At 40.3% G+C, this 27,441-nt stretch overlaps 2 protein-coding genes across 7 annotated transcripts; one reads left to right on the forward strand and one right to left on the reverse strand.

Annotated features, from left to right (window-relative positions):
- Positions 1-235: 235 nt before the first annotated feature.
- On the reverse strand, positions 236-6,613 carry rpe65a (retinoid isomerohydrolase RPE65 a). Of its 2 annotated transcripts, none has more exons than XR_008566722.1 (14): positions 6,432-6,613; positions 6,141-6,223; positions 5,897-6,047; positions 5,002-5,109; positions 4,794-4,935; positions 4,576-4,723; positions 4,252-4,333; positions 4,040-4,172; positions 1,878-2,017; positions 1,670-1,799; positions 1,487-1,601; positions 1,310-1,415; positions 1,128-1,239; positions 236-473 (listed from the first exon to the last, which is right to left on the reverse strand). XR_008566722.1 is itself a non-coding variant. In XM_054759181.1 (14 exons), exons 1-14 carry the CDS (start codon positions 6,440-6,442, stop codon positions 328-330), a joined length of 1,596 nt encoding a protein of 531 aa, XP_054615156.1. In that variant the 5' UTR covers positions 6,443-6,611; the 3' UTR covers positions 236-327. The 2 variants fall into 2 exon arrangements, 1 of the variants encoding a protein (XP_054615156.1); XM_054759181.1 differs by having other exon boundaries at positions 1,321-1,415; positions 6,432-6,611.
- A 3,268-nt stretch (positions 6,614-9,881) lies between these two features.
- On the forward strand, positions 9,882-27,279 carry LOC129170988 (serine/arginine-rich splicing factor 11-like). 5 transcript variants are annotated; one of them, XM_054759252.1, is made up of 13 exons: positions 10,155-10,178; positions 14,081-16,618; positions 16,707-16,728; positions 16,838-16,953; positions 17,030-17,110; positions 22,272-22,309; positions 22,410-22,543; positions 22,615-22,684; positions 22,761-22,880; positions 23,427-23,516; positions 23,606-23,689; positions 23,767-23,920; positions 26,712-27,279. In XM_054759252.1, exons 5-13 carry the CDS (start codon positions 17,060-17,062, stop codon positions 26,889-26,891), a joined length of 921 nt encoding a protein of 306 aa, XP_054615227.1. In that variant the 5' UTR covers positions 10,155-10,178; positions 14,081-16,618; positions 16,707-16,728; positions 16,838-16,953; positions 17,030-17,059; the 3' UTR covers positions 26,892-27,279. The 5 variants fall into 5 exon arrangements, with proteins under 5 accessions (XP_054615198.1, XP_054615227.1, XP_054615217.1 ...); XM_054759223.1 differs by lacking the exon at positions 16,707-16,728 and having other exon boundaries at positions 9,882-10,178; positions 14,081-14,214; XM_054759242.1 differs by lacking the exon at positions 16,707-16,728.
- The last annotated feature ends 162 nt before the right edge of the window (positions 27,280-27,441 follow it).

Genomic DNA, 27,441 nt, shown 5'->3' on the forward strand with positions numbered 1-27,441 from the left:
CATTCTTCAGATTAAGAGGTGACATGCTGGTAATCAGATTTGCCATTACTTTGGAAAAAGAATTGTGTAACAAAGCAGACTGTTGGAACATGTTTGAACACTCATGTAATAATAGGATTTTCTATGGCAACACATCAAATCTCTGCAAATATGCCAAGAATTCGAGCTGCTTATTTCAACTAATTGCAGTCTTGGATCAAAGCAAACAAAGTAGCACCATTTGACCAGAAAGAGATTGATTCATATTCTTTATATATCGACATGAACATGAAATCAGCCTTGGAATGGAGCTCTTTTTATTCAAATATCTTGCTACTGAAGTCACTACTAGGGCTTGTACATGCCGTGGAAGGTGACAGGCATGGTGCACTCCACTTCTGCTCTGGCGATCTCTGACAGATCCTTGGCGTTGAGGATGAGGAGATAACCTGGTCTCTGGGACCCGGGAGCCACCACGATGGTCAGCAACACACCTGAGGAGGACACAATGGAAGTGAGACCTCCACACTTGTACTCATAATTAGACAACATTTTGGTAGAAACGGTGTCTCTAAATTACCAAAAAAAAATTCAAACCTTGTCATGCAAGCACAAGACTTTAAACAAGATTTCAGTTCAGAGAGTCACAATATTAGCTTTTTCTTTCGCTTTTTTTGTTTTGTTTTTGCAACACTAGCCTACCTCAACCAGATGCTACAAACAACCAAGAAGTGACAGTCCATCCATCATTTATACTGTGTGTTTACATGCGCGGATGATCTCGCGCGGCGGTCTTCATCCGCTGTGGAACATATTCACAACAATGGACAGTGCGCAGCGATACGGGCGAGAAAGTAACGCCGAGCGATTGTGAGGTCTGTTTTTTTTTTTGAGGCATTTTTGTGATGCAAATGTATTACTCATTTGAATGCATATTGTCTTGAGAAGCCAAACCCTTTTTGTCTTATTATCTTTACATTCCTCATCACCGAAATCCGACCAGAGCTCACGGGACAAAGTGAGGGGTAAGTCACTTTTAATGCACTACACTGCTGATGAGGATGTCATACAACTTCATGTAAAAAAAAAAAAAAAAGTGATCTATCTCTTTAACTTCTTTTTACAATTGACAAAAAATAACAACGTACCGTCATCCTCATCTACACCATCAGGGGTTTGGACAAAGAGTGGTTCTGATGGGTAGGAGTCAGGTTCTTGCCAAACCCAGGTCTCTTTGGTCTTCACGTTCAACTTGCAGATCTGCACAAAAAAGTGGACCAAAAGTCAAACCAAAGATCTACTGTATAGTTTCTATGTCGTGTTCATATACATTTTATGTACCCTGTCGGGAATGAAGTGGTTGAGTCCCAGGCCATAGGCGTACGTGTAGTTTTTCCCTGCATACTTTTCATAGTTGATCTGCGGGAACTCAAAAGCTACAAGCATATGAAATAGCAAGGGAAATATACTGTGTGCATGGATGAATGTACAATATTGGTTTGTGTACCTTGGCGAGGTCCAGCAAACAGCACCTCAGGCTCCAGCCAGATGGTCCCATCAGCGTGCATCACTGCTGTAGCTGTGGTGTAGGGCAAGCTGACCAGGTTCTTCCCTTGCTCTTCCTAGCAAGTCAAAGGTAAAACATGAGGCTCACTGTAGCTCCACTTTGGAGGATAATGATGTGGTTCACCTTGTGGACATCCAAGGGAATGACGTATCTGCGGACCTCTGGCTGGGGAGCTATCATAGCCGCCTTTTTCACCTCCTCCCAGTTGGCCCTCAGGTTGGCCAGCCAGAGGTAATTATACACAAACTCAAAGCTGCACACACAGAAAACAAAGGCAGCACTAAGAAACACTGGAAAAGTGTGCTTTGTTCAAATGTAACAGCGCTCTCACCCCTTCCATGCACACAGGTCAAACACAACAAAGCCATTGTCCTCATAGGTGTTGATGTGGTGGAACATGCCGATGGGCGCCCCTTTGAACTTGTGGTCAATGTACTCTCCTGGGTCCTTCTTGGCAATGTGGAACAATGTCTACAATAACCACAAAATTAGCAGTTTTACCCATAGGTAAAAAGGTATAACATAGTGTGTGTGTGTGTGTGGTGTTTTAAGTACCATTTCAACATTCTTAACTGTCATATATACACAAGTGTAACCAAATAACCACTATAATGATAGCAACCTTTGATGATGCCTCATAGAGAGGCGGCAGGAAAGTGTTTGCAGAACAACACTGTCACCTAATTTTAGTATTAAAAAAAACGGCAATAACCACTGTAAAATAAAACTAAAAGTAAAAATGGAGAGTGATTTATAGGTATTGCCTTCATATACAGTGGTGTGAAAGTGTTCGCCCCCTTCCTGATTTTTTTTTTTGCATGTTTGTCACATTTAAATGTTTCAGATCATCAAATAAATGTAAATATTAGTCAATGACAACACGACTGAACACAAAATGCAGTTTTTAAATGAAACTATTAAGGGAGAAAAAAAATCCAAACCTACATGGCCTTGTGTGGAAAAAGTGATTGCCTCCTAAACCTAATAACTGGTTGGGCCACCCTTAGCAGCAACAACTGCAAGCAAGAGTTTGCGATAACTTGCAATGAGTCTCTTATGGGAATTTTGGCCCACTCATATTTGCAGAATTGTTGTAATTCAGCCACTTTGGAGGGTTTTCCAGCATGAACCACCTTTTTAAGGTCATACCACAGCATTTCAATAGGATTCAGGTCAGGGCTTTGACTAGGCCACTCCAAAGTCTTCATTTTATTTTTCTTTAACCATTCAGAGGTGGACTTGCTGGTGTGTTTTGGATCATTGTCCTGCTGCAGAACCCAAGTTGGTTTCAGCTTGAGGTCACAAACAGATGGCCGGACATTCTTCTGGGGGATTTTTTGGTAGACAGCAGAATTCATGGTTCCATTTATTACATTAAGTCTTCCAGGTCCTGAAGCAGCTAAACAACCCCAGACCATCACACTATCACCACCATGTTTTACTGTTGATGTAATGGTGTAATGGAACACACACCTTCCATAAAGTTCAACTTTTGTCTCGTCAGACCACAAAAATTGATACGAGCTTTAATGTTCTTTTTGTTCAGCATGTTTTTTGTCTTGGAACTCTGCCATGCAGGCCGTTTTTGCCCAGTGTCTTTCTTATGGTGGAGTCATGAACACTGACCTTACATGAGGCAAGTGAGGCCTGCAGTTCTTTGGATGTTTTTGTGGGGTCTTCTGTGACCTCTTGGATGAGTCGTCGCTGTGCTTTTGGGGCAATTTTGGTTGGCCGGCCACTCCTGGCAAGGTTCACCACTGTTCCATGTTTTCGCCATTTGTGGATAATGGCTCTCACTGTGGTTCGCTGGAGTCATAAAGCTATACAAAATGGCTTTACAACCTTTTCCAGACTGATAGCTCTCCATTAATCTCAGTTAAGTTATGTTTTAACAGGGGGGCAATCACTTTTTTACACAGGGCCATGTAGGTTTGCATTTTTTTTTTTATCCCTTCTAAAAGAAAGTTTCATTTAAAAACTGCATTTTGTGTTCAGTTGGATTGTCATTTAAATTTGTTTGATCTGGAAGTGTGACAAACCTGCAAAGAAATAAGGAATCAGGAATGGGGGAACCACTTTTTCACATCACTAAGTATAAAGAGGTTGTATAGTAAAAATAACATAAAGTAAAATAACACAGAGTGGTGCTTCACATGTAATTTTTTAGGCACTTACATGTAATTTTTTAAGTGCATAGTCACTGTTTGTTACAATGTGCTTCGTAATATAATTGATACTTCATTAATTGTATTGCTCATGCTACTCTTTCTATTGTTCTATGGTTGTCATTACACTTTTCCTCTTTGCCATCACCAGTAACCTTCTAGGGTCACAAAAAGCCAACTTGTGGAGTTAATACTTTAGATTAAATTGAGCTGAAGTTGAGCTGAAGTCCATGAGATTTGCTCCAGCATACCGCAACCCCAGTGAGGATAAGCGGCATAGAAAATGGATGGATGGATGGATGGATGGATGGAGGCTGCACTGACTTACTCCTTGGCTCTCGTTGGACTCAAAGCAGTCCATGTAGTTGGAGCCTCGGATGCTCCAGGCACTCAAGAACTTTAGCAGGTTGATTTTCACCGGCGTCTCCACGAAGACAAAGTAGTTTTCTGACATGCCAAAGCTGGAATGAGAGAGGATCAAGAGCATTTCTGGCGTGATTGGATGGCATGGAAACATAGAACCAATGGTGGTTCACTCACCTGTGCACATAGGCGGGCTTGAACCTCTCAGCACTGGGAAACTGAACCACCACCTTGGACTTCTCGATGGGGTCCGACTTGTCTGTATGACATGGATGTTAATTCTCACTATGTGGACAAAAGTACTGGGACGAACAAGAAGTGAAATCGCAGAAAACTTTATCATGAAGGAAAAGGTTTCTTCCTCATGGACATGGTACTGCCAATGACCTGTCCCCTATACAGGCCCAGCAATTCATGGAGGACGGCTTTGTTAAAATAAAAAAGGCTTTGCTACACATCTTAATACGAAGCCTGGAACACTTTCTATAATGTGACATGAACCTTTCTGTGTGGGTGGAATCTTGACAATGTTATAAGCCAGCGTGGCTCCTTTCCCCATGCAGTTTCCGATGTTGTACACCGTGCCATCTCTCTCGATGTGGGGGTGAGCCGTCACACCGTTGATGTTGATGTAGTTGCACATGTCCACCTGTAGTAGCATAGGTGGGAAAGAGTTTGACCAGAGGCCTTTGTTTCCTCACAGTGTGATGTCATCACACCTTCTTCAGCGTGTCCAAAGTGTCAGGGTCCACTTTGGTGATGTAGTTGGTTTCTGTCACAGCATAAAAGTCCTCACCCACAGGGTAGACATTGACCAGGCAGTTGTCTGTGACCTCCACACCTTTAAAGTAGGAGAAAAACCTGCAACACATTGCAAAATCTTTAAGTAAACAAGAAGATGCAGTGAGGGATAACATGGATTCATACCTGGAGAAGATGTTCTTGCAGGGGTCCGGATAAGCAAATGTTCCAAACTCTGTGATCACTACTCGCTTCTCTGTGATGGCTCGTACGTATGCGTCGGTTTTGACAAATCTAGATGGAGCACAGCGTGAGACACATCAGTAAACTCAAGGAAACATGGTGATAACTATAGAACTGAGAATGTAACTGATGTGACGTACCGGTAGTTATATTGTCTGCTCCGAACAATAACTTGAGAAGGTAATTTCTGTATAAACTGTATGTCTGAAATACTGTATGGAAAATGTGACATTATGGGAAAAAATGTATATTCTGAATGTTTTGATGTTACGATGGTTTGAATTGGTTGGGGAAAGTGCAGAAATGCTGTTTGGGCCAGAAAATGCAGGATTACAGGAAACGTAGGAATTTTTGAAACGTGGAAAATAGCTTGAATGTTTTGGATGAGCTGAATGATTTGACATTGGAATTTTGAAATAGTCAGAATTCTTAAGAACAAAGGACATTTGTTTGGAAAATTTGGGGAAAATTGTGAATTTTTAGGTGTGGATATTGTTAGATGATGTCCTGAATGAGCTGAATGGTTTCTTGTTGAAATGGTTTGAATTGGTTAAGAAATGTGGAACTTCAATTAATTTTCAATAGGAATGTTGTCTCGGAAAATGTGAAATTACGGAAAATGTGGGAATGTGAATGCTATTTAATGTTCTCTAGCATCACAACAATGTATTGTTTTAATATTAACGGCGGTTAACTTCTTCTTACACTTGTATGCTAATTGAAATGTTGATGAAAGCATTGCCTGTCCAACCGATTATGGTTGTATGGTGACAATTTGACATTTCCACGATTTACAATGGAAAAATGACATCTTGATTCAAACTACCAGCTTGCTTACTTGCGAAAGTAGGTGACCTGGCCATTCTTGAAGTCAAATTTGTGCATGAGCGCCTGTCCGTCAAAGAGGTGGTAGAAGGGCTCATCTCCCACCTCGAAAAGACCCGGACCCAAACGCAGAAGACTTCCTTTCAGAAAGGAAGGAATCCTCCCTGAGGAACAGCAGAATAATAAACATCTTAGGTGAAGAAAATGTTTGTTTGTGGGAGTAAATGCAGACAGATTGCTAAGAATTTGGAATGAACCTATGACTGTTGCTGGAAGGGGCTCAGCAAGCTCCTCACAAGTCTCAAAGATCTTCTTGTAGCCGCCGGCTGGGTGTTCAAATCTATTTGAAGTCATATAAATAAATTAAATTACATTACATTACCATACATACACTTAATTGGTAACATTTCTGATTGGGTCACTTCAGGCACTAACATTTTTACAATCGTTCTAAACATTTACTGGAAATACTAAAGCCACTTTGTCATCAATGACCTATTTGTAGTGTTACAACAACAAAAAATATATTTTAAAAAAGGATAACTTACCTGCTGACCATGACTCCTGTGTGCACAAAGCAAACTCTTGAAGTAGAAAAGTACAAGTCTGTGCTCTCACACGATAGATTTGAGGTATTTATCCGTCTAGTACCCTCTCACCGTCTGCACTGTAAAGCTTTTTTTTTTTTCTTTTGGGCCAATGAGGTTAAATTGTAGACCGTGAACAAGAATCCTATTGTGTTGATATCCTGTGATGAATGTCTCAATGGCAGAAGCCGGATTTGTTGCTGAAAATATTCATTGAATTAGAATGTGTTGCAATAGGTTTCTACTTTACCATGTATGTACGCTGAGTCATACGGTACCGCACAATTAATGGGATACGCTGTAGTGCAAGAAATGGCTCTACAAGAATAATACTGCTCAGTTTTGAGGTTTTCATTTAATTATATGTTGATTATTGTGATTGTAGTTTGCACTGGCCATAGTAAAGGGAAACACAAAGCCTAAGTGACCAAAATATTCCTAAATGATCACAAGAAAATCTGAGTTTTAGAAAATTTATATATGAAATAACAAATGACCTCGCTAACTACCGGAAATTGATTGAACCGTTAAATTGGGATATAAAATGCCTTAACTTGCTTGTCTCAGTGCAGTTCTAATTCAGGTGTAGGGATTATGTTAAACAAATGCTGTATTGTTCCTCCAGGTGACCATTGGTTATGCTGACTGTGATGAGGTTGGCGCTTAGTCATCATGCCACAAGACTTTTTTTTTTGGGGGGGGGGGGGGGGGTAGGAACAAGGTAACATATGATAGTCGTGTAATCCAAGTTTGGCTGTCATGGAGACAGTTCCTTTGGAAATCAGTTAGGATTAAAGCATTTTTTCAAACCATCCCATCTAAAATCTAAGATGACCTGGTGTATTTTGTTGTTTTTTTTCCCCTTATACAGTAAGCCCCTGTCCTTAATCACAAAATGACGTTTGTACAGTTGCCATGGAGATGATTTGACAAGAGCTACTAATCCATCTGAGCCAACTGGCTCATCTCCATGGCAACAGGGCCAATGCCAACCTAGTGTTGAGAGGACTGAAATACGTTTTTTTGTGTTTTACGGACACCACCTCGATCAGTCACATCCAATAATGTAGATTGAAGTTGACAAGGACTGAATGAGTTCAACAGCATTTTATATTTAAGAATACTGCAGTCTATAGCTTGTTTGACCCAACTTTGACCCATGAGAGGATAAACCCATGGAGGATAATCGCCATGCAAGTTCTGACTTCACCAGCGTCTCTCTAGAGGAGCAACTCGATTGTGTCGTTCAAGCAGGAAATGGCGACCTCTGGTGCCAATTTACTTCATCACATTTGAAGTCAAATTCAAGGTTCAAGACCCATATCTTTGTTCTGGCTTTTACTTCATATACATATATTATCTATCAATTTTGTTATAGATATTTATTTTTACTGTTATTTCTATTGTTAGTTTTTCTCTTATTGCATCTTTGTTGTATCTTACTGCCATTTTTATTTGTATTTTTAATCTTTATTTTTAATCATAGTGCTTACTATTTGTATGTATTTTATTATTATTATTATTTATCTTTATGAGTTTTATCTTCCAGTGTTCCTTGGAGAGATCCCTCTGCATCAGGTTTATGTGGGTCATGGATGCAGTGGTCCCCTGTGTCGGTGTCCTGCCGGGTGTGGTGTGATGGTGTCCTTGTGCAGATGGCTCCTGGAACATTTCCTCACCTGGCTCTTCTGTGCTCAGCCATTTTTAATTCTGTGGGTAAATGTGCATGTGTATGTTGGATAGGGTGTAGGCAGGGGCGTATTTAGTCATTTGGGGGCCCAAGGCAAAACTTGTCATTTTGTGCTGATTTTGTTGTCAGCACACTCAGCTATGTAAAGACTAAAGTATTTAGTAAGAATATTTCATTAATTCAGATCTAGCATGTGTTATTTCAGTGTTCCCTTTATTTGTTTTTTTTTAAGTTTAGATAAAGTCCTTAAAATCCTCCTTGGACCTCCTTGATGAGCTCCTTCCCTCAAATTGAAGGAGGTTTTGATCGTTAAAATCTTAATCTAAAATCTTAATCTCTTAAAATCTAAGTATAGAAGCGACATTTAATACTCACATCTTTGTGATGAAAACGTCTCTCAGCTTCATCTACTGCATTCTCTTCGGCTGACACAGACAGTGGCGTTGCTTCTGTCCTTGTATTTACGTTTGTTGTGACTGTGAAAAAGGTTTACACCTTCGGTAGTTATGATAAAAACTGCTTGTTTTCCACCCGCATTCTCCTTTTCTTTGCTCCTGTGGTAATTCCGCCCCAAAAAGTTTGTTTCGCTGCTGTCTTCCGGACTCAATCTGAACATGCAGTAACATGGAATAGTTCATTGCATGAGGGGCAGCAGTCGAAACGCTTATGAAAGATTACGAATTTTGTAGTTTTAAGCATGGGAACAAAGACTAAAATAGTAGTATGTACCTTAAATTTAAGACAAAAAAAATCAATAATCAGTTTTTATGAGACATTTAGGGGCTCCCGGAAATCTCGATGCCCCAGGCAATTGCCTGTGTTTGACTAATGGTAAGTACGCCCTTGGGTGCAGGGGGATAGGGTACGGGGGAGAGGGTATCGGGGTGTCCCACCGGGGCATTGTTTTTAACTCAGCAAAGCACTTTGTGTTGCATTTATGTATGAAAAGCGCTTGATAAATAAAGTTTGAGCTGAATTTTTACAAGGTATGTGTTCACCAATCAACATTTCATAATAATACATTAAATAACACGATTTAAAGTACTGTATTTACGACAAGCTGTTTCAGAATTCATGTGCCATAAATTGATTTTGCCTGTCGCAAAACTGTCTCAACGGCATCGTTTTGCAATTGAGCGCGTTTCAATTAGTTAGCATTTAAGTACATCACATCATTTGACGAGATGATAACGCTCACAACAAAAACTCGACACTAACAGTTATGACACCAGCTAAGATAAAGTGGCTTTTGGTCCATGTCCGACAGTTCTATGCTAAACCCATCCTCCATTTTTGAATCGCATGCTCTCGCAGTGATGGGGCGTTCGTGTTACTTCGGAATTTGAAAGTATACCGATGTCACTCAACGCAGTACTGCATTTAATAACTAAGAACAGTTTCCAAAAAGATAACGTGTCGAACTATAATAATCCGCACAATGACTTTGTGGCATTGTGTTCTTCTGATGAGCCATGTGTGTTGTGTTTTGTTCAATTTCACGTAGTCGAAGGGCATTCGTAACAACAGAGGTATTAAAGAGTTCCGTAAAGGACAAATGTGCACACGCAAACTGACGTTATGTCACACCTAATTTTAACATTTTCCGGTTCAGAATGGTTCTTTAAAAGGACAGTCACAGCAATAGAATGTAGCAAAGCAGTGGGCGTTCTAACTAGCGTATTCCCACTAGTCATTGGAAATTCCGACTTCCCACTACAACCGGAACGCCTCATTTAATCCCTCAACATGGCCGCGCAACGCTGGTAGTACGTTGTTGTACCAGTTAGCAAGCTAGCCAGCTAAATATCAAACAACTCGTTTTAATTGCCACCGCATCATTTTAAGTGTGACTACATCCGAGAAATTGACATTCGTGTTCTTATTTCGGTGGGAAACATGAGTTACACGACGAAGGTAGTTCAGGTGACTAACGTGTCGCCGAGCACAACATCGGAGCAGATGAGGACACTTTTTGGTTTCCTGGGAACCATCGAAGAACTCAAGTTATTTCCACCAGAGTGAGTAAACCTACTGTTCATTATTTGCTTAAAGCAAGTGGGGACTCATAATTGACATTTTTTTTCGAGATTTGAGCGAGCTCGAAATGTAAGACAAGGCCCACCATGCTAATGCTAGTTGAAGCACAACTTAACTAGCTAACCTGGCGAAACGTTGCGTTCGAAATGGCGATTTGGTTCTTGTGATTTTTATTTAATTTCACGCACTAGCCAACAAGATGAGAGGAATTTTGGGGTTTAAAATAAGTACGCACTTTTATGAATATGCTGCATCGTAGACTGTCCAACATTTTAGTATTCAGTAACGAGTAGCAATGTTAGAAAATTTCGAAATTTGTAAAATAAAGTCTGTGATTTAATTCTATCTGATAAAGCATGACTTTGACTCATTCACTTCTCTACCCCAAATATTAAAGATGTTAAAGCAGATTTTATCCCAGAAAATAGTGCCTTTGGTACCCATTGCTTTAACAATGAGTCAAGACAAAAGCTGTGATCGACCCACGGACCTTGGCAAGTACGACCGTACCACAAAATATATAATAACTGTGAAAATCTGTTTTAAAAGTTAACATAGTAGCTATTTACATTTCTTGATCATCAAAAAGTCCAGGGAAGAAAATCAAGTGTCATATTTTTCATGTAGGCCGAGCACTGCAGTGCAGCAGCACGGTGTGTATTCGTTTTCACCCCACACTAACAAGAAAGGTATATGGTCGTTTCCCCATCAAGACGATTCCCCGCCACCAGAAGTCGTTTCCTCGTCAGTATGGAGTGGTTTCCAAGTCAGACTATGAGACAAATTTATGTAAATCGAACAGCAGGATTTATTCACGCATATATGTTCATTCTTTTAACGGCGTGACCAGTATGCATAAATATTTACAATGGTTTTTACTGTACTCGTGTGAAAGTAAGTTACCGTACACATTTTAATTTGACCTACAAGTATTCTCTGGCATAATAAGAAACATGCATTTTAGTAATAAGTTAAGTACGTTAAGTAATAAAAAACATAAATTGATATAAATCGAACAGTAGGCTTTATTGACGCATGTATGTACATTCTTACAATGGTCTAACCAGTATGCATAAATAGTTATGCGGTAGCTTTACTTGTGTGAAAGTTCTAGTTACACATTTTAGTTTGGGGTTTAGAGTCCAGAGCCTGCATTTAACAGTGATGGCGTTGACCTGCTGCCAGCCATGTACTCCTTCCACAATCTTTTGAGGCACCCCTGGAAGTGGATGAATTTTTTTTTTTTGATGCCATCTGAGTCTATCATCGCTGACAACATGGATCTGGAGTCGAGCCGTCCTCGACACCTCGCTAAGTAGCTTCACCAGAAGGTAGAAGGGTAGTCTGTTGCGGTGAATCTGGTTGTTGAAGCGGCGCTGCCAGCCCTCCACATTGTTGTTGGTGCAGATGATGATGATGATACTGTTCGATTTATATAAATTTGTGTCTTGTTGTCTGATGGGGAAACGACTCGATACTGACGGGGCAACATCTTGCCATAAATTTTAGGCGAATGCTTGACGGTGAATCGACTTCAGGTGGCGGGGAAACATCCCGACGGGGAAAAGACCATAATCCACAAGAAATACACCTAGCTATCATCGATGACAGGAATGTCTAAAAGCCACCAACATCCACTCCACGGCATAGGAAATGATGGATGGATCTCTAAATTATCTATATTTTATTTGCTTTTATATTTACAATCAAGGCATTCATTGAAAATTGGACAACAATGCAAAGGTGACATGTAGTAATTCCGGGTAAAAAAGATTTTTTTTAGCACATTCAGAATTTTAATGAATTTTCATCTGCAGATAGACATTAAAGTGTATTAATATCCTATATACCTTTTATCTTGTCCTGAAGCTTCGATCCATGAGTTTGAAAGGCTTGAAGTTGGACTTTACTTTCCAAGCAGTCTTTTGACTTGATGCGGTCCAACACTCAATATAAATCTAATACGAAATTGTAGATGAAGAAGTAATCTAGCCAACAAACATGTATAAGAATGAAAATACACCCGATGATATACTGTTTGAAAAAATAGCATTTTTAAGGATGTCGACATGGACTCTCCTGACGGAGCGCGCACGCCCAGTGTCAGATTTTTGCATTGTTAAAACACAGGTTTTGTAACATTGCAAGTATAGATCCTCGATATTGGGGTTCTTACCGAAATTGTCCAGCACAGCATTACTGTCTGATATCAATCTATTTACGCCACAGCTTTTTCCTCATGAACTTGGTCCATTTCACAATCAAACACTGTTTGTGCAAAGTAAGACAAATGCTGCAATGTGCAATATTCTTTACAGAAAAAGTGCCAAAACGTTGCGTGTAACAGAGTGATTCTCCTTGAGGTGTTACATTAGATTAGAAGTACAGTACTCCCTCATATCGCGGTTAATTGGTTCCAGACCTGACAGTGATAAAGTAAAGATGACGCAGGATTCCTTTTTTTATAAATGGAATATTTTCATAGTTGGAGCATAGAAAGTGTGTTTACAACCTTCTAAATATGGATTTTATCATTTTAAAAGCCATCTACACATGAAATAACACCCCTAGTCACCTTTACCCTCGTATTACCCAATATATAATAACAGAAAAGAAGACATTTTAGATATAAAACGTAACACGTTAGAATTGGGAGACTTCCTTGTTTTTTTTGTGGACAGCGTTCAGTTCCTGCGGTGGCTCATCAATGTACTGTAATGTAATGGGCCGCATATTGGCCACACAGTCAGGAGATCAGTTCGAATCTCCGATTGGGCATCTATGTGTGGAGTTTGTATGTTCTCCCCGTGCATGCGTGGGTTTTCTCTGGGTACTCCTCCCACATTCCAAAAAAATACATGTTAATTGGTGACTCTAAATTGTCCATGGGTATGAATGGGTGAATGGTTGTTTGTCTATATGTGCCTTGCGATTGGCTGGCGACCAGTCCAGGGTGTACCCCGCCTCTCGCCTGAACTCAACTGGCCCTAGTGAGGATAAGCGGCATAAAAAATGAATGAATGAATGAATTTATTTGAAATAGTCACAGGGCACTATGTCATACAGGCAGATGCTCAATACACAGTATGTGAACAGTTAATCACTTCCTAGTTCTCTTCTTCTACGGAATTATTTCCTAAAAGCTATCTCATACCCAGCATGCAGAACGTCACGGCCCTCTATAGCCCACACTCTAAACAGCAGCTCAGAACTACACAAAACACACAGTAACATTACTGATACTTAATGACCAGTGTAGAATACTACATACCATGTCTTTCAATGCATCTGTTGAATGCCTTCTGATTGTGTTCATTTAGCCATTTTTATGCTTTAAAATGATTAATTTACGCAAAAAATACGTAATATTGGCTTGCATATGCATACTTTTGACTAATAGGGCGTATTCAACCCCAAAACAGATAATTTTTTAAAAATAAATTTGGAAAAAACGTGATAGTGAAGCCGCAAAATTTGAACTGACGAGGGACAACTGTATTGATGGAAGACACCTTACTCCTCCTAAGGATTTCCTTAGTTTCCACGTTATTTCCTGTTTTGGCTCATATTTTGTTTTTTTTGGCGCTAAGCTGCTTTGCAAAATTTGTGAGTGTATGTCACTAAATAAAGAGTAGGGGTGCCTGTATGATTTTCCAGACAATGCATCCTTGGATGTATTGCTGATTAAACAAGAGTGTAAATAAAATGAGACATAACTTAAATCAAACCATAATCTAATAAGTCACACTTCTTTCAGCATCACAGCAGTACTTTTTGCTTAGTTTTTAATAAAAACTATGTATTCATGTTCTGAGTTGAAAAATCCATTCTTACATTGTTTCTTGTGGTTTAATTGAATGTTTTTTTTTTTTTTTTTTTCTAGTGATTCCCCCATGCCCGTGACGTCACGGGTGTGTTTTGTGAAGTTCCAGGAACCAGAATCTGTTGGTGTGTCCCAACATCTGACCAACACTGTTTTTGTGGACCGAGCACTGATCGTGGTCCCATTTGCAGAAGGTTTGTCTTCTCATGAAACCTGTGTGTGTGATTCAACAAAGATAATAGCTAGAACACACTCATCTACTAGCCATGGTGTTTAGATGGGATTTAGAGTGGAAGGCATACACCTAACTAAACTCCAGATTTTTGGTATACTGTGATAATACAATCTGTTTGATTCAAAGTGTGTCAAGAACTGTATATTAATTAAAAAAGACAATATATCAAAATCTACATTGAAGTTGAGTTGAATAACTAAAAAACTGAGGGTGCTGAACTAACAGGAATCTTATGTTATTGAAGTTCTCCTCCATACCGGACTATCCTCTGTTAAACTTCTCTCTGTCATTTGTGTATGCGTGTGTGTGTTTTTGCGCGAGTGTGTGTGTGTGGTTTTGTAGTGAAGGCGGCAAAAGCAGCCCCCGGGTTGATGGCTGAAAGTGGTTCTCTGCCCGCCAACAGGGGACTGTAAACAATGGCAAAGGCCAGGAAGCATTCAAGCCCCACCCCTTTTTCTTATGTCTTTGTCTCTGCTTTCTCTTTTTAAATTGACCTCCCATCTCTCCTAGGTGCTCTCATAGGGAAGCACCCCCTAGATAAGACATGAGGTTACATAATTCATTGGTAAATTGTCCGCTTCCAAGCTGTACATCTGGTGAAATGTCCAAGCACGATTAAGGTTAAGATTCCTTTGTCATTTCATATGCATGTTTGCACATAAAAAAAAGATCCAAATTCTTGACAACTAAACAAGAGTGGCCTTTACCATGCACAAGCACAGTACACCTTGCAGCATGTTACAAACAAGTATTTGGGCCACATTGGAAAACAAGAATCATGTGGCAGAATTTGTACAATCATTTTTTGACAGGCTCTAATTTTATTTTTCATTTATTTTTATTTTTGTAATTCCTAGATTAATACATGGCAACTGCTACGTTTACACTTCTGAGAATTTTGCAGTTATAACTTTTGTTTTTGGCCTTCATAAAATTATTCAAGATTCAAGACTGTATGACTTTTATTGTAATATTACAACTTTTTTCTACATGGTTTTTAATTTTTATTTTCCTTTTTTTTTTGTAACTGCATCAGCATGGTAGATGAGTGAGTCTGTCTTAGATATAATCATAGAAGTTTCCAAAGACGACATCAATTAATTCATCCCTTTTATCTTAAATTGTGTACGATTGCGTCTAGTAAAAATATACTCTTAAAAAAAATAAAATATACCTTTGTCTAGGTTACACTCTTAATATGCAAACAGGGTTAACAAGGTGATCCACAGTCATACTTACATTGTAGTAAGACTGCACTGAAGTTGTCTTGAGATGCCTTCCCGACATGTTGTCGATGTTGGTACACTTCCTAACATTTAACAGTGGTCTTCTTTTGTTGTTGTGTTTTACAGTTGTTTTTCCTGGCTCAGCCAGTCCCGTAGACTGAAAAGGTCCTGCAGAAAATACCACCCAACTTTATTTGTCTCCTGCAGCCATTTTCTCTCTCTCTCTCTCTCCAGTGTGCTCTTTTTGTTTACATGTTGTCATGTGTGTGTCCACAATGTCTGTCTCTTAGAGTAAGGGGAATTGGAAGGGGGGAGTGTATTAACTGATACACCACTGTTCCCGGTGGGTAAGCAGCATCATACTTTGGGTGCTTTAGTCAAGGTAGAGGAACTTTTCAACGGTCAATTTTGTCCCAAAACTGAAGAGGTAGTTGTCATTTTTGCCCCAAAACACACATCTAAATTAATACATTAGTTTTGGAATAGCCAAGCCAGACCTAAATACATTGGGCTGACCTGAAGAGGTTCTCTCACTATCTGACACATTTTATAAAGAAAATATTGTCAAGACTCCCATCTAAAACCACTGAAGGCTGTCTTAAAGCAGCAAGTCTTGTTTCAGGGTGTGTACATTTTGTCAACCAACGTATTGTTTTCCCATTAACAGGTTTGTTTTAATTTTAGGTGGCATTTTTATTTTGATTGTGATTTTTTTTTTTAACATCAGAAAAATGCTATATTACCCGGGATGTACTACCCTTTGATTGAGCTACAATAAAATGACATTTTGTGAGTAAGGTTGCAAATTAAAGATGCAGCCTGGAATGTGACTGCAGTGTGAATGACAGGTAAGGAGATGTTACAGCAGGGTGAAGCTACTACTGTCATGTGGTATATTTAACTGTGATGTTTTTTTGTTTCATTTTAGTAAATAGACATTGTGTAGACTTTTTGGCAAACACCCTAAAATTCTCTCTGTTGTGTGTATCTCCGATTTTTCTCTGTGTGTGCTTTTTAGTAGCGAAGCCGCCGTGAGTGAGTCGCTTGTTTCAGTAAACGTCTAAATGAAACTCACAGCCAATTGGAGAAGAGCTGGGCTTGCTCACGTTTGGTTCATGACTTAGCAAACAATTTCAGGTGATACATTCTTGGCAGTGTTCATTGGACTAGTGTGATGTATGCCAGCATTAGTTGTGTCACTGCAAAAATGATGTGTTGAATTCAGGCAAAGTCTGCACACCTAGAAGGTAAAAACACTTTACTTTGAAGGCACTTTTTTTTAGACTTTGCTTGGACATGTTGACACGCAGAAGAAATGGCGCTCCCGTACTAATGCTGGTGTGTGTTCCCGTACAGGGTCTATCCCAGATGAGGCCAAAGCTTTGTCGCTGCTGGCGCCGGCAAACGCCGTTGCGGGGATCCTGCCCGGAGGAGGACTTCTGCCCACGCCCAACCCCCTTCCCAATCCAGCTGTATGATGCCGTTTGCAGGGAATCACATGACCAGAAGATGACCAGTGTGATCAAAGTAAATACTCCTCTATTGCAGATTGGAGGAAACCCATTTGCTGGTCTAAACATGGATGCTATGGCTGCATTTGGATTCCCTGGACCCAACATGAACCCTCAGGTGAAAGCCTTTTTTTCAAAGATAATCCCATAATTTCACTAAATTAATGTTACATTGCAATTCCCACATAACTACTGCTGCACAATGCATGCAAATATGGAATGGGACGACATCAGAGCCATCCTAATTAATGCCATGACGTGCCATGACATTATGGTAATCATATACAGACCCTTTCCAAAAAATTTGAATGTCATGGAAAAGTTGTTTAATTTCCATAATTCCATTCAAAAAGTTAAACTTTCATAGATTATAGATTCAGGGCCCACAATTTAAACAATTGCAAGTATTTGTTTATTTTTACATAATTTGGGCTTCCAGCTCATTAAACCCACGAAAACAGGAATTCAAAAAATTAGAATACTGTGAAGAAATCAGCCCAAATTTTGCAGAGCATGAATGTTTGTGTCACACACTAATCATCTACTAAAATCAAATCACCTGCACAGGCTTCCCCAGGTGTCATTAAATTGCTTCAGTTTGGTTCAACTGTCTCAGTTCGTTTCAATATGGGAAAGACTGCAGACATGACAACTGGCCAGAAGACCATCATTACCCTCCATAGGATGGGTAAGCCACAAAGGTTCATAGCTAAGGAGGCTGGTTGTTCAGAGTGCTGTGTCCAAGCATATCAATGGAAAGTCTAGAGCAAGGGCAAAATGTGGCAGGAGAAGATGCACCCGCAAAAGAGATGACCGTGGGCTTCAGCGGATTATCAAACAGAGAAGATTCAACAATCTGGCAGAGATCCAGAAAGAGTGGAATGAGGCGGGAGTCACAGCTTCAAAAACCACCACATTCAGACGCATCCGGGAGATGGGCTAGTACTGTCGGGTTCCTCGGGTCAAGCCACCTCTGAACCTGAGCCAACGTCGGAAGCGTCTCCACTGGGCCAAGGAGAAGGACTGGACTGTTGGCCAGTGGTCCAAGGTCCTCTTTTCCGATGAAAGTAAAGTGTGCCTTTCATTTGGGAATCAAGGTCCAAGGGTTTGGAGGAAGACGTGTGAGGAACAGAACCCAAGCTGCCTGAGGTCCAGTGTGAAATATCCACAGTCCGTCATGATTTGGGGTGCAATGTCCGGTGCAGGTGTTGGTAAACTCTGCTATCTTAAATCCAAGGTCACAGCAACAGTCTACCAGAATGTTTTAGAGGACTTCATGATTCATGATGGAGATTCAGATTTCATCTTCCAGCAGGACCTGACCCCTGCCCATACCGCCAGAAGCACCAAAACCTGGTTTGATGCCCATACCATCACAGTGCACGACTGGCCAGCCAACTCACCGGACCTAAACCCCATTGAGTATCTATGGGGTATTCTCAAGAGGAAAATGGGGGGCACCAGACCCAACAACAAAGAAGAGCTGACAGCAAGCATCAAGGAAATCTGGGCTTCCATAACTCCCAGGCAATGCCACAGGCTGATTGCTTCAATGCCACGTCGCATCGAGGCAGTGATTAAGGCAAAGGGATTCCCAACCATTGAAGATTGACATTTCGTTTTGAAAGTACCATATTTTGATTTGATGTGATCCTAATTTCTTTCTTTTTTTTCCTGCAAAAACTGAGACGTAAATGGTGATTTCTTCACAGTATTCTAATTTTTTGAATTCCTGTTTTCGTGGGTTTTATGAGCTGGAAGCCCAAATTACGTAAAAATAAACAAATAAACACTTGAAATCGTTTAAATTGTGGGCCCTGAATCTATAATCTATGAAAGTTTAGCTTTTTGAATGGAATTATGGAAATTAAACAACTTTTCCATGACATTCACATTTTTTGGAAAGGGTCTGTAGACCAGGGGTCGGCAACCCACGACTCCCTTTGCAGTGATTTTTTTTTCAACACCAAAGTAAGGTATATGTCCATTTTTGAAAATATGAAATATCCGACGCACCACAAGTCAGTGAACGCATCTAGACTGCATTCTGACTGCTGATTGGATGAGCAATAGAGGGGAACCTAGGCTAGTGTATGTGGTGAGTCTCACTGTGGGGGAGAGAAAAAAGGTGAGGGAGTTGTGAGTTTAGTCTGAAGCAAGTTCCGGCGGAGTAAAATAAATCAATTTAACAAGAGCATCGATATGTTTTATAACTAGAAGCGCGTTGTAGCTACGTGCTCGGAGCCGTGACACGCAAAGCGCCGAGGTGGTGACTCCAGGAGAGGCAGATAGTGTGCTGCTGCAGCTGGCTATGCGGTCACCGCTCCGAACAATATGTGCTTTCGCTTTCATGTCTCCAAAATACAGTCAAACCTGTCTTAGCGGCCACCTGTATAGAACGGCCACCTGCTTATACCAGCCACTGAAAAATCCCCCGCAGCAAATTTACGTGTTATAGATCCTGTGTATAGCTGTCACCTGTCTAACGCGGCCAGCGGCCACCCATTTTGTATCCCTTGGTCAATATCTGACTGCATATAGCAGCCAAATTACCGACTCAAGTAGAAGCTTCATGCACGAAAAAGTTTAGTTTTTTAATCAATGAAGCCGTCGTGTGTAGACTTTAATTACTGAGTTCTAGCTCAGTCACAATCATTCACAAGATCCACACAAACTGTCAGTTGTTCAACATAAAAAAGCAGTCTTCTTTGGAGCTTGTTACTAAAGTGACACCGTTTATTTCCTGGTCAAACATGTAACTTTAAGAGCATTTGCACCAAAACATTACCACCAAAGTACGCTGGGAACAGGACGTGCTCCCAGCGACGCTACAATACAATACAATACTGCATGCACGCTAAAACATACGCCAGCATGCATGCTATCGTATGTTTTTAAAAAGACAGCGGGAGCAAAACTGAGTTTGGTTGTACTTAATTGAAGTATTTTAGAATGTACTCATGTTATTTTTGATCAATCCTCATCCACAAATCCATCAACGTCCTCATCTTCTGTATTCGACACAAAAAAAGCCGTCTTCTTTGGAGCTTGCTACTACAGTGACACCGTTTATTTCCTGGTGTGAGACAATGTGCACTGGTCACTGTAATGCTCCTTATTGTGGGGAAGGAGAGACTCACGTCGTCGATGCACTTTAATCGCTTTATTAACAGCGGAGAACACTGCAGGAGTTTACATCCACGCCAACATCTACACACTTCCCAACTCTCTCGACACTCACAGCTAGCACTGAGCCTAGCTCTCCTGCTCGGGATACCCACCGTCACTTCCCACCATCACTTCCCGTCACTTCCTGATGAACTAAAGCTGTAATGACACACTGCTGTATAAAAACTAAAATATTAAAAACAAACATAACAAAGACAATACTAGCACAGCTTTGTTCTGTGGGTAGTGGATAATAACAAGCCTAGTAGTGCTGTACAACTTTTATCCGCAGTCCCACAGTGTCCTCTACTGGTCAACATTCAAAATGGCCGCCAACCTGTCTATAGAGGCCACCTGTCTATAGCGGACACTTATGTAGTCTCCCTCTAGTGGCCGCTATAGACAAGTTTGACTGTACCATAAAAATCTCCCAGCGACGTCAGGAGAAGTCTTTGCATTTGTTGCTAGTCGCTTCTGAGAAAATAAGTCCGAGGGTTTGGAAAGTCGCCAGATTTAGCGAGAAAATCACCATTGGGCTGCACATGATATGGGAAGCCAATCACAGATGGAGAATACATGAAAGAATCGTTCATAAAAATGTCATTGCATCTACTCTCCGAATTAAAAAATAAACATGAAATGATTGAGAAAATGAAAGAATGCCTCTCTTTGCAAAGACAGTCAAGGACAGGACCACTAGAATGGTTACTGATGACAATTTAGCACAGGTATGCAGATATGTGAACTCTGGACCTTTTTTTTTAATATATACTAAAGTTGGCTACATTTTGTTTGAATTTTACACAAATATGGGAACCACTCAGTAAGACTTACAAAGTAAAGTGTTTAAATGGTTTCAGAGTAAGTCTACAAATGTAGGCGCACCTGTTTCATGAATTTTGAATTTCTAAATTGATGTGTGTCTTCGTTTTTGAAGATTAGAACTACTTTAGCTGTTTTCATTTTATTAGGAAATCTACCAATATGGAATGATAAATTACTGATATACGTCAGTGGTTCTACGATCTCGTTAATGGCCCTTTTATTGTTTCCATTTTGATTCGATTACAATCAGTTGTTTTTGCTTTACACTTACTGACAATATCAGTGAATTCCTTTTTTGTTACATCAGTGAGGAACATGGTATTAGGATTCCTGTCTCTTGTTTCATTCCTTTCCTCCACTGTCCAGAATTTTGGAATCTCTTCTTCCAGTTTTGGTCCAATATTTACAAAGTAGTTCATAAACTTTTTAAATATCCTATTCTTATCATTATTGGTGTTACAACCATAAAATATTGACATTGGTCTGCTTTTTTAGTACTATTCCTTATGATACTGTTTAGAATGCCCCAAGTTGCTCTGTTATTTTTATTGTTGTCTAATAGCTGACTATAATATTCTTTCTTCCACACACCTAATTGTCGACGTATTTTTATATGTCTTATATGTTTTTTCTGCTTCTTTAGTTTGTTGAATGATACATTTCCTACATAATGTATTTTACTTCTTACAGGCATTTTTTTAAGTCCATTTGTCATCCATGGCTCATTTTTCTTTTGCTGCTTGGCCATTTCTCTCATCATAGAGCTTCATATAAGTATTTAGAAAGTGTTCATATGTTTCATCCACATCATTTGCAATGTACACACCCTTATTTCCTATGGGGAAAATTTGATTTAGAGCCTGACCTTCTGAAACTGATTAATGGCACTAACCAAGGTTGAAGTATAACAGCTTGTTAAGACTGAATTCAACAGTGCCCCTACTGGTTTCAGCCAAGTAGTGCACTTTTTTGTGTTAGTGGCAGAATTAATTAACCTTTAATCAACTGTCAATTCCACACAACAGTAAATTAATTTGATTATTGTAAATATTTGACTTTTTTTTGCAAGATCAAAGGTGATCATTTTATGCATTGATAGCAGATTATATCAATTGGCTAATCAGATGGTAATGATGTCATTCCTTATGATGCTCACAGCCACTAGCAGGTTGTGTCATAGTCCTCTATTACCATTACTCTTTTGGCATTCTTTTTGTGGGGAAACAGCAGTTTTGAAATGAAAGACTTGCCTCAGTGAATCTTAAATATTGCCTTGTGTCTTCCAGGCTGCTGATCAGCTGCTGAAGCTCATGACGGATCCTCAGTAAGTAGACTGGCACCTAAGGCACACCTGAGGTGCCAGAGAATTACATTGTTGTATGTTTCAAGCAGTGATTCAAACATCTCGTTGTGTGTTTGTGTAGACTCAACCCTCTGGCAGCAGGTCTCAACCTCAGCGCTGGCCTCAAAGCAGACGCTGCCAACAAGGAAATGGAGGAAGCCATGAAGAGAGTGAGAGAGGCGCAATCGCTCATTTCTGCCGCAATAGAACCCGGAAGTAAGTGTGCTCCTTTTTGTTTTGTACTCTGTGTCGTAACATGTTGGACTTAACACCAGCCTATCTGCTAGATGAGAGCAGAAAGAAGCGCTCCCGCTCCAGGTCAAGGAGGAGGCGGTCCAGATCCAGGTCCAGACGCAGGTAATTATTAGAAGATTAGAGGTGAATGAATGCCTTGTCAGCTTAGAAGTGCAGAAATGAAGTGGTGATGTTGCAGGCGAAGTGGCAGCAGGTCAAGACGGCGCTCCGTTTCGAGAAACAGGCGACGCTCCAAAAGCCCCCGCAGAAGGCGGAGCCGCTCCAGAGATAGAGGCAGGCGATCCAGAAGCAGATCCCGGTGAGTACAGGTCTTTGAGCCTGCTTTCTTAAACACCACACATAGATTCTGTAAAACAGCCTCCCACAGTAAGTAGTATAGTCCTGTGGATTATAATCAAAGGACCCCAGCTTGCGACTATTCTGTTTCACACCGATTTGGTATTATCCACCAGTGCCTTTTCTGTAGAGCATTGATGCAACTGTCTTATTTTCACACAGCAAAGTGGCCTTCAACAAAGTAAAAAAGATGACAACTATGTCCATTAAAAAATTGCTACAGTTGCTTTCAAAACAACTAGCTGGGAGAGTGTGTCTGATGTTAAACTTCACATGCCTGCCCCGGCATTGTCAAATATCTTTTCACACAGGCAGCCTCCTGCCTCTGTTGGTGTTCTGATAATACCTTCAAAGCTGGAAAATTGGCAGGTAGATTCCGTACCCTCATTCCAAATCCTTTCTACAGAACAGTGAAATGGACTAACAATGGCGGGGTTTGGAGGCTGTGTGAAAGGGGCTTCATGTAAAGTGTTTTGCATCAAGCTGATGCCAAATATTGACCCAGCAGAGATCGTAAGAAGGAGGACGTTGGAAGGAGGAGGTCCAAAACGCCGCCTAAGAGTTACAGCACCACCCGGAGGTCTCGCAGCGTGAGTCGGTGAGTTGACTTGTCCTCACTTTGTTCCAAGCTCTTACTTTTGTCATGCTGAACATCTTGCATCTTTGTTGTCCTGTGCGCCTCTCCAGGAGACGCAGGAGAAGTCGCAGCGGTAGCCGATCTCCTAAGAAGTCCCCCAAGAGGAGGGGCTCCAGGTCTCCTTCGCCTCGCAGGTGAGCAGGGAAAAGCATTTACTTTTCTTTTTCCACAATTTCACATTTGTTGACAAAGTTCTTTGTTCTCCACGCAGGCACAAGAAGGACAAGAAGAGGGATAAGGAGCGGGAACGCCGCAGTGAGAAAGAACGAAGCCGGGAAGAGCGAGAACGTTCCACCAGCAAGAAGAAGAGAAGCAGAGACAAAGAGCGAGAGAGGAAGTCGGATGGAGGAGAGAAAGATATAAAAGTAAGAGAAAAAAAATAGAAACAAGTCAGTTCTTTTTTTTTTTATTGCTTCTTCTCAGGGCTGACACAAAGAACACGTAACTAAATGATTTAACTGAATCATTAAATTACGTAAAAAAATGTTGCACATCTGCATTGCACATCATAGCAATGCACAATCTGTTATGTTGGCAGACAAATGCACAGTGTAGGACCCCCCCCAACCCCACCCCCACAGTCACAAAGCATCTGATGCTCTTTTATAACTGTATTCTGACCTGAACACAAACGGCAGTGCAATTCCACCATCATATACAGTATGTGTATACAGCTCACTAACACGTCTACAGTATCTTTCCCTCCTTGGAACAACGTGAGATGCATTCATGGGCACCAAATCTTCATTATGCATACTGTATACAGTATGTGTGGTCTACATACAAAGAAAAAGAAAAACAATGAGCTGATAGTCATATCACAAACATTCTAACTTGTAAAACATAATCATTAAACTCACTTATTGCTTCATATAGCGCAGACAAACGAGGAAGACCTCCAAGATTATCTCTAAGTCGGAACAGGACCTAAATAGCACTGTTCTGTCCATGCTGGTCAGGCGCTCTTCACATGATGCGTTCAAGGGCACTGCATAATTCATGATGCGAAAGTACAATTTGCTGTATTTAAATATGCTGGGAAATAAAAAAAAAATACACTCAAAAACGTGAATTCACCTTAAATTACGCGGTGTCTTTGAATGCAACACCTCATTGCTCATAAGTGTGATTCTAATGTTCAGCTTCTAGGCAAATACATTTTCAGGCAGGTGGTATCCTGTAGCTTCATTTAAATGTCCAGTTTATCAGTACATTAGCTGTTATTAAATACATCTAGTATAATGAATAGTAGGCCCTAGAGTCCCTTCATATAGAGAGTTACGACAACTGAGATTACGCCGCCATGTTGGGGCCAATTTAAGCGCGCGGCTTGCGCGCACAGTACGACAATGCATGTAAATTGCAATGTCTCTGCACAAAGGGAGGCATGCAAAATGTCTGTTTTATAATTATTTCTAGATCTATATTTTCCAATGTGTAACATGGTATAATTTGACTAACTTGACTGCATGAATGAAAACGTTGTTGAACTGTTACGGACAACATGCATGAATGTTTTGCCAACTGCTTATTAATTTAGCAAATTCAGTCTACATTAAAAAAATATGAATTCTGTTGAATATGGAACAGTTGCATTAACTTCAACATTTGATTTTAACTGTAAATAGAATAAAAAGCGGAATTTCACGATACATTCAATGCCAACAGATTTCAAAATGAATGCAGTTTTATAAATTTGCTCGAGATCATGGATTACACAAGTCCCCAACTAACAAACACAATTGGTTCCAGACGACCGTTCATATGTCGAATTGTTTTTAAGAAGGGGAAAAGGTAATATTACCAATGATATAGGTACTACATGTATACATATACAGTATATGTGTATGTATGTAAATATGAGTTTGGATGCAGTAGTAACATTAAACGAGAATAATTAATGAAAAAACAATAATAAAAGTGATATAATAATACGTAATGATAAATGTTATTTACCTTTGAAGAGGAGTGGCATACGTCGTTGGTAGTGGTGGAGGAGGAGATATTGGGGGAAAAAAGGACAAATGGTCGTCATCGTTAGACTCTTCTAAAAGAGGTAGTGTTCTGTGGGTGGTGTAGAATTAAGCAGGCCTATTAACTCTTCATAAACTTTAATCACACGCGTCCTCCGGGTTGTATCATACAACTCTTAGCCTTTTTCTCTCCTCCCCTCCTCCTCCTCTTGTTCCCCTGTTCTCCACCTGATGGTCCCATTAGCAGTGTCACAGTGCCCTCTGCTGGTCAAACATGTAGCAGTATAAATATGGACTTAGAAGGCAAAACACATGAAAATATAGACTAGTCGGCTTGTGTTCGTATCTCCGAAAGTTTGCACGTCGGATGTTCGTTAGTAGGGGACTTAGTGTACTTTATTTGCAACCAGAGGTGATTTACACAAGGATCATTCTTAACTCTAACCATCCATGACTGCCTTATTTTTTTTTTTTTTTTTTATAGTATGTTTTACGTTTAGGCTACTTTCTTACATCAAAACAATTATGTAGAACACAATATTTAGGTAAACGCACTCTCTCCAAAACATGCCAAGCTCATCAAGAGATGCCTTAAACTTAGTAACATAGCCCCAGGTGGCTCTGTCAAGTTTTTAAACATTGTGACATTAAAAATGTTAACATATACAGAGCCTACCTCGCACAGCTTTGAAGACGAGTTCGACTTCCAGCCCAAACGGTTGATTTTATTTTCCCAAATTGTCCATCTGTTTATCTGAAGGGAATCAGTAAAGCTTGAAACCCTTGTCATGTCTATTTGTGCAATGCACAACAACCCGGCATTTTTGTGGAATAAACAACAATACGGCCAAGAATACTGTAAAGAAAAGGCAAACACGAATTTGGCCCCAAGATGGCTCCACAAGTCACGTGACTGTATTTTTTTCGACTAGTCATGTCACAACTCTCTATATGGAGGGACTCTAGTAGGCCCTAATTAATAGCACCCTATGGTGGTTGTATTCAAGTAGTACTCATACCAATATGCTGACACCATTAATAAATAATATTTAAATACCTAAAGGTAAAAATTGATGCAATGCAAAGCAAATAAAGGGGAGGAACATTTTTTTTTCTTTGGGGGGGAAGAAAAAGGTAAAGCCTGCATGCAGGCCAGATAATGAGCAATGTCATCCTGTCCCAGATTACCAGGGATTACGATGAAGAAGAACAAGGCTACGACAGCGAGAAGGAGCGCCAGGAAAGGAAGGATTCCGACTACTCGGCCATGTCTCCTCATTTCACAGATGGCAACGGCGACTCACGGCAGGCCAACGGCGACGACGACGACACCCACGAGGACGACATGGACGTCAGCGACTGAGCGACTTGACCATCCCTCCCTCCCTGATCACCGCCAGGCTGTCTTTCCATCCAAACAAGATGAACGTTTAATCAAAAATGTGAATTAATGTGATTTAAAATTTCCTCTGGCACACTCTCCTGTCGCGATTTGCTACTTCAATTGCAACCACATTTAGTCCTGTGTGCCCCCGTCACTCCCACCATGGAGAATTTGTCACTCATACTAAAAGTGTGAAACTGGAAGACACATTTGTTGCTTTCCTTAAGTTGTTGCCTCCTCACGTTATTGTTTCCTTTTTGTAGGGTCTCGTGATTGTTGCGTTTTGGAACAGTCGTAAGTTAGCTTCTCGTTATTTGAAAATGTTTTATCAAGGTTTTCTTTTATATAATAAAAAACAATTTGGTGACTCATGTTGGTCATTTTTGTGTGACATTGCCCCCTTCTGGCCAATCTACACAATGTACACGCACCACATTGTAATGTATTTACTAATCTGCCATCCACAATGCAGAGAAGTAACGTTAATACATGGAAATTATTGTCAAAACATTTTTAAAAAGTTTTGAAA

Source organism: Dunckerocampus dactyliophorus, chromosome 2, assembly GCF_027744805.1.
Source record: "Dunckerocampus dactyliophorus isolate RoL2022-P2 chromosome 2, RoL_Ddac_1.1, whole genome shotgun sequence".
Lineage (NCBI taxonomy): Eukaryota > Metazoa > Chordata > Actinopteri > Syngnathiformes > Syngnathidae > Dunckerocampus > Dunckerocampus dactyliophorus.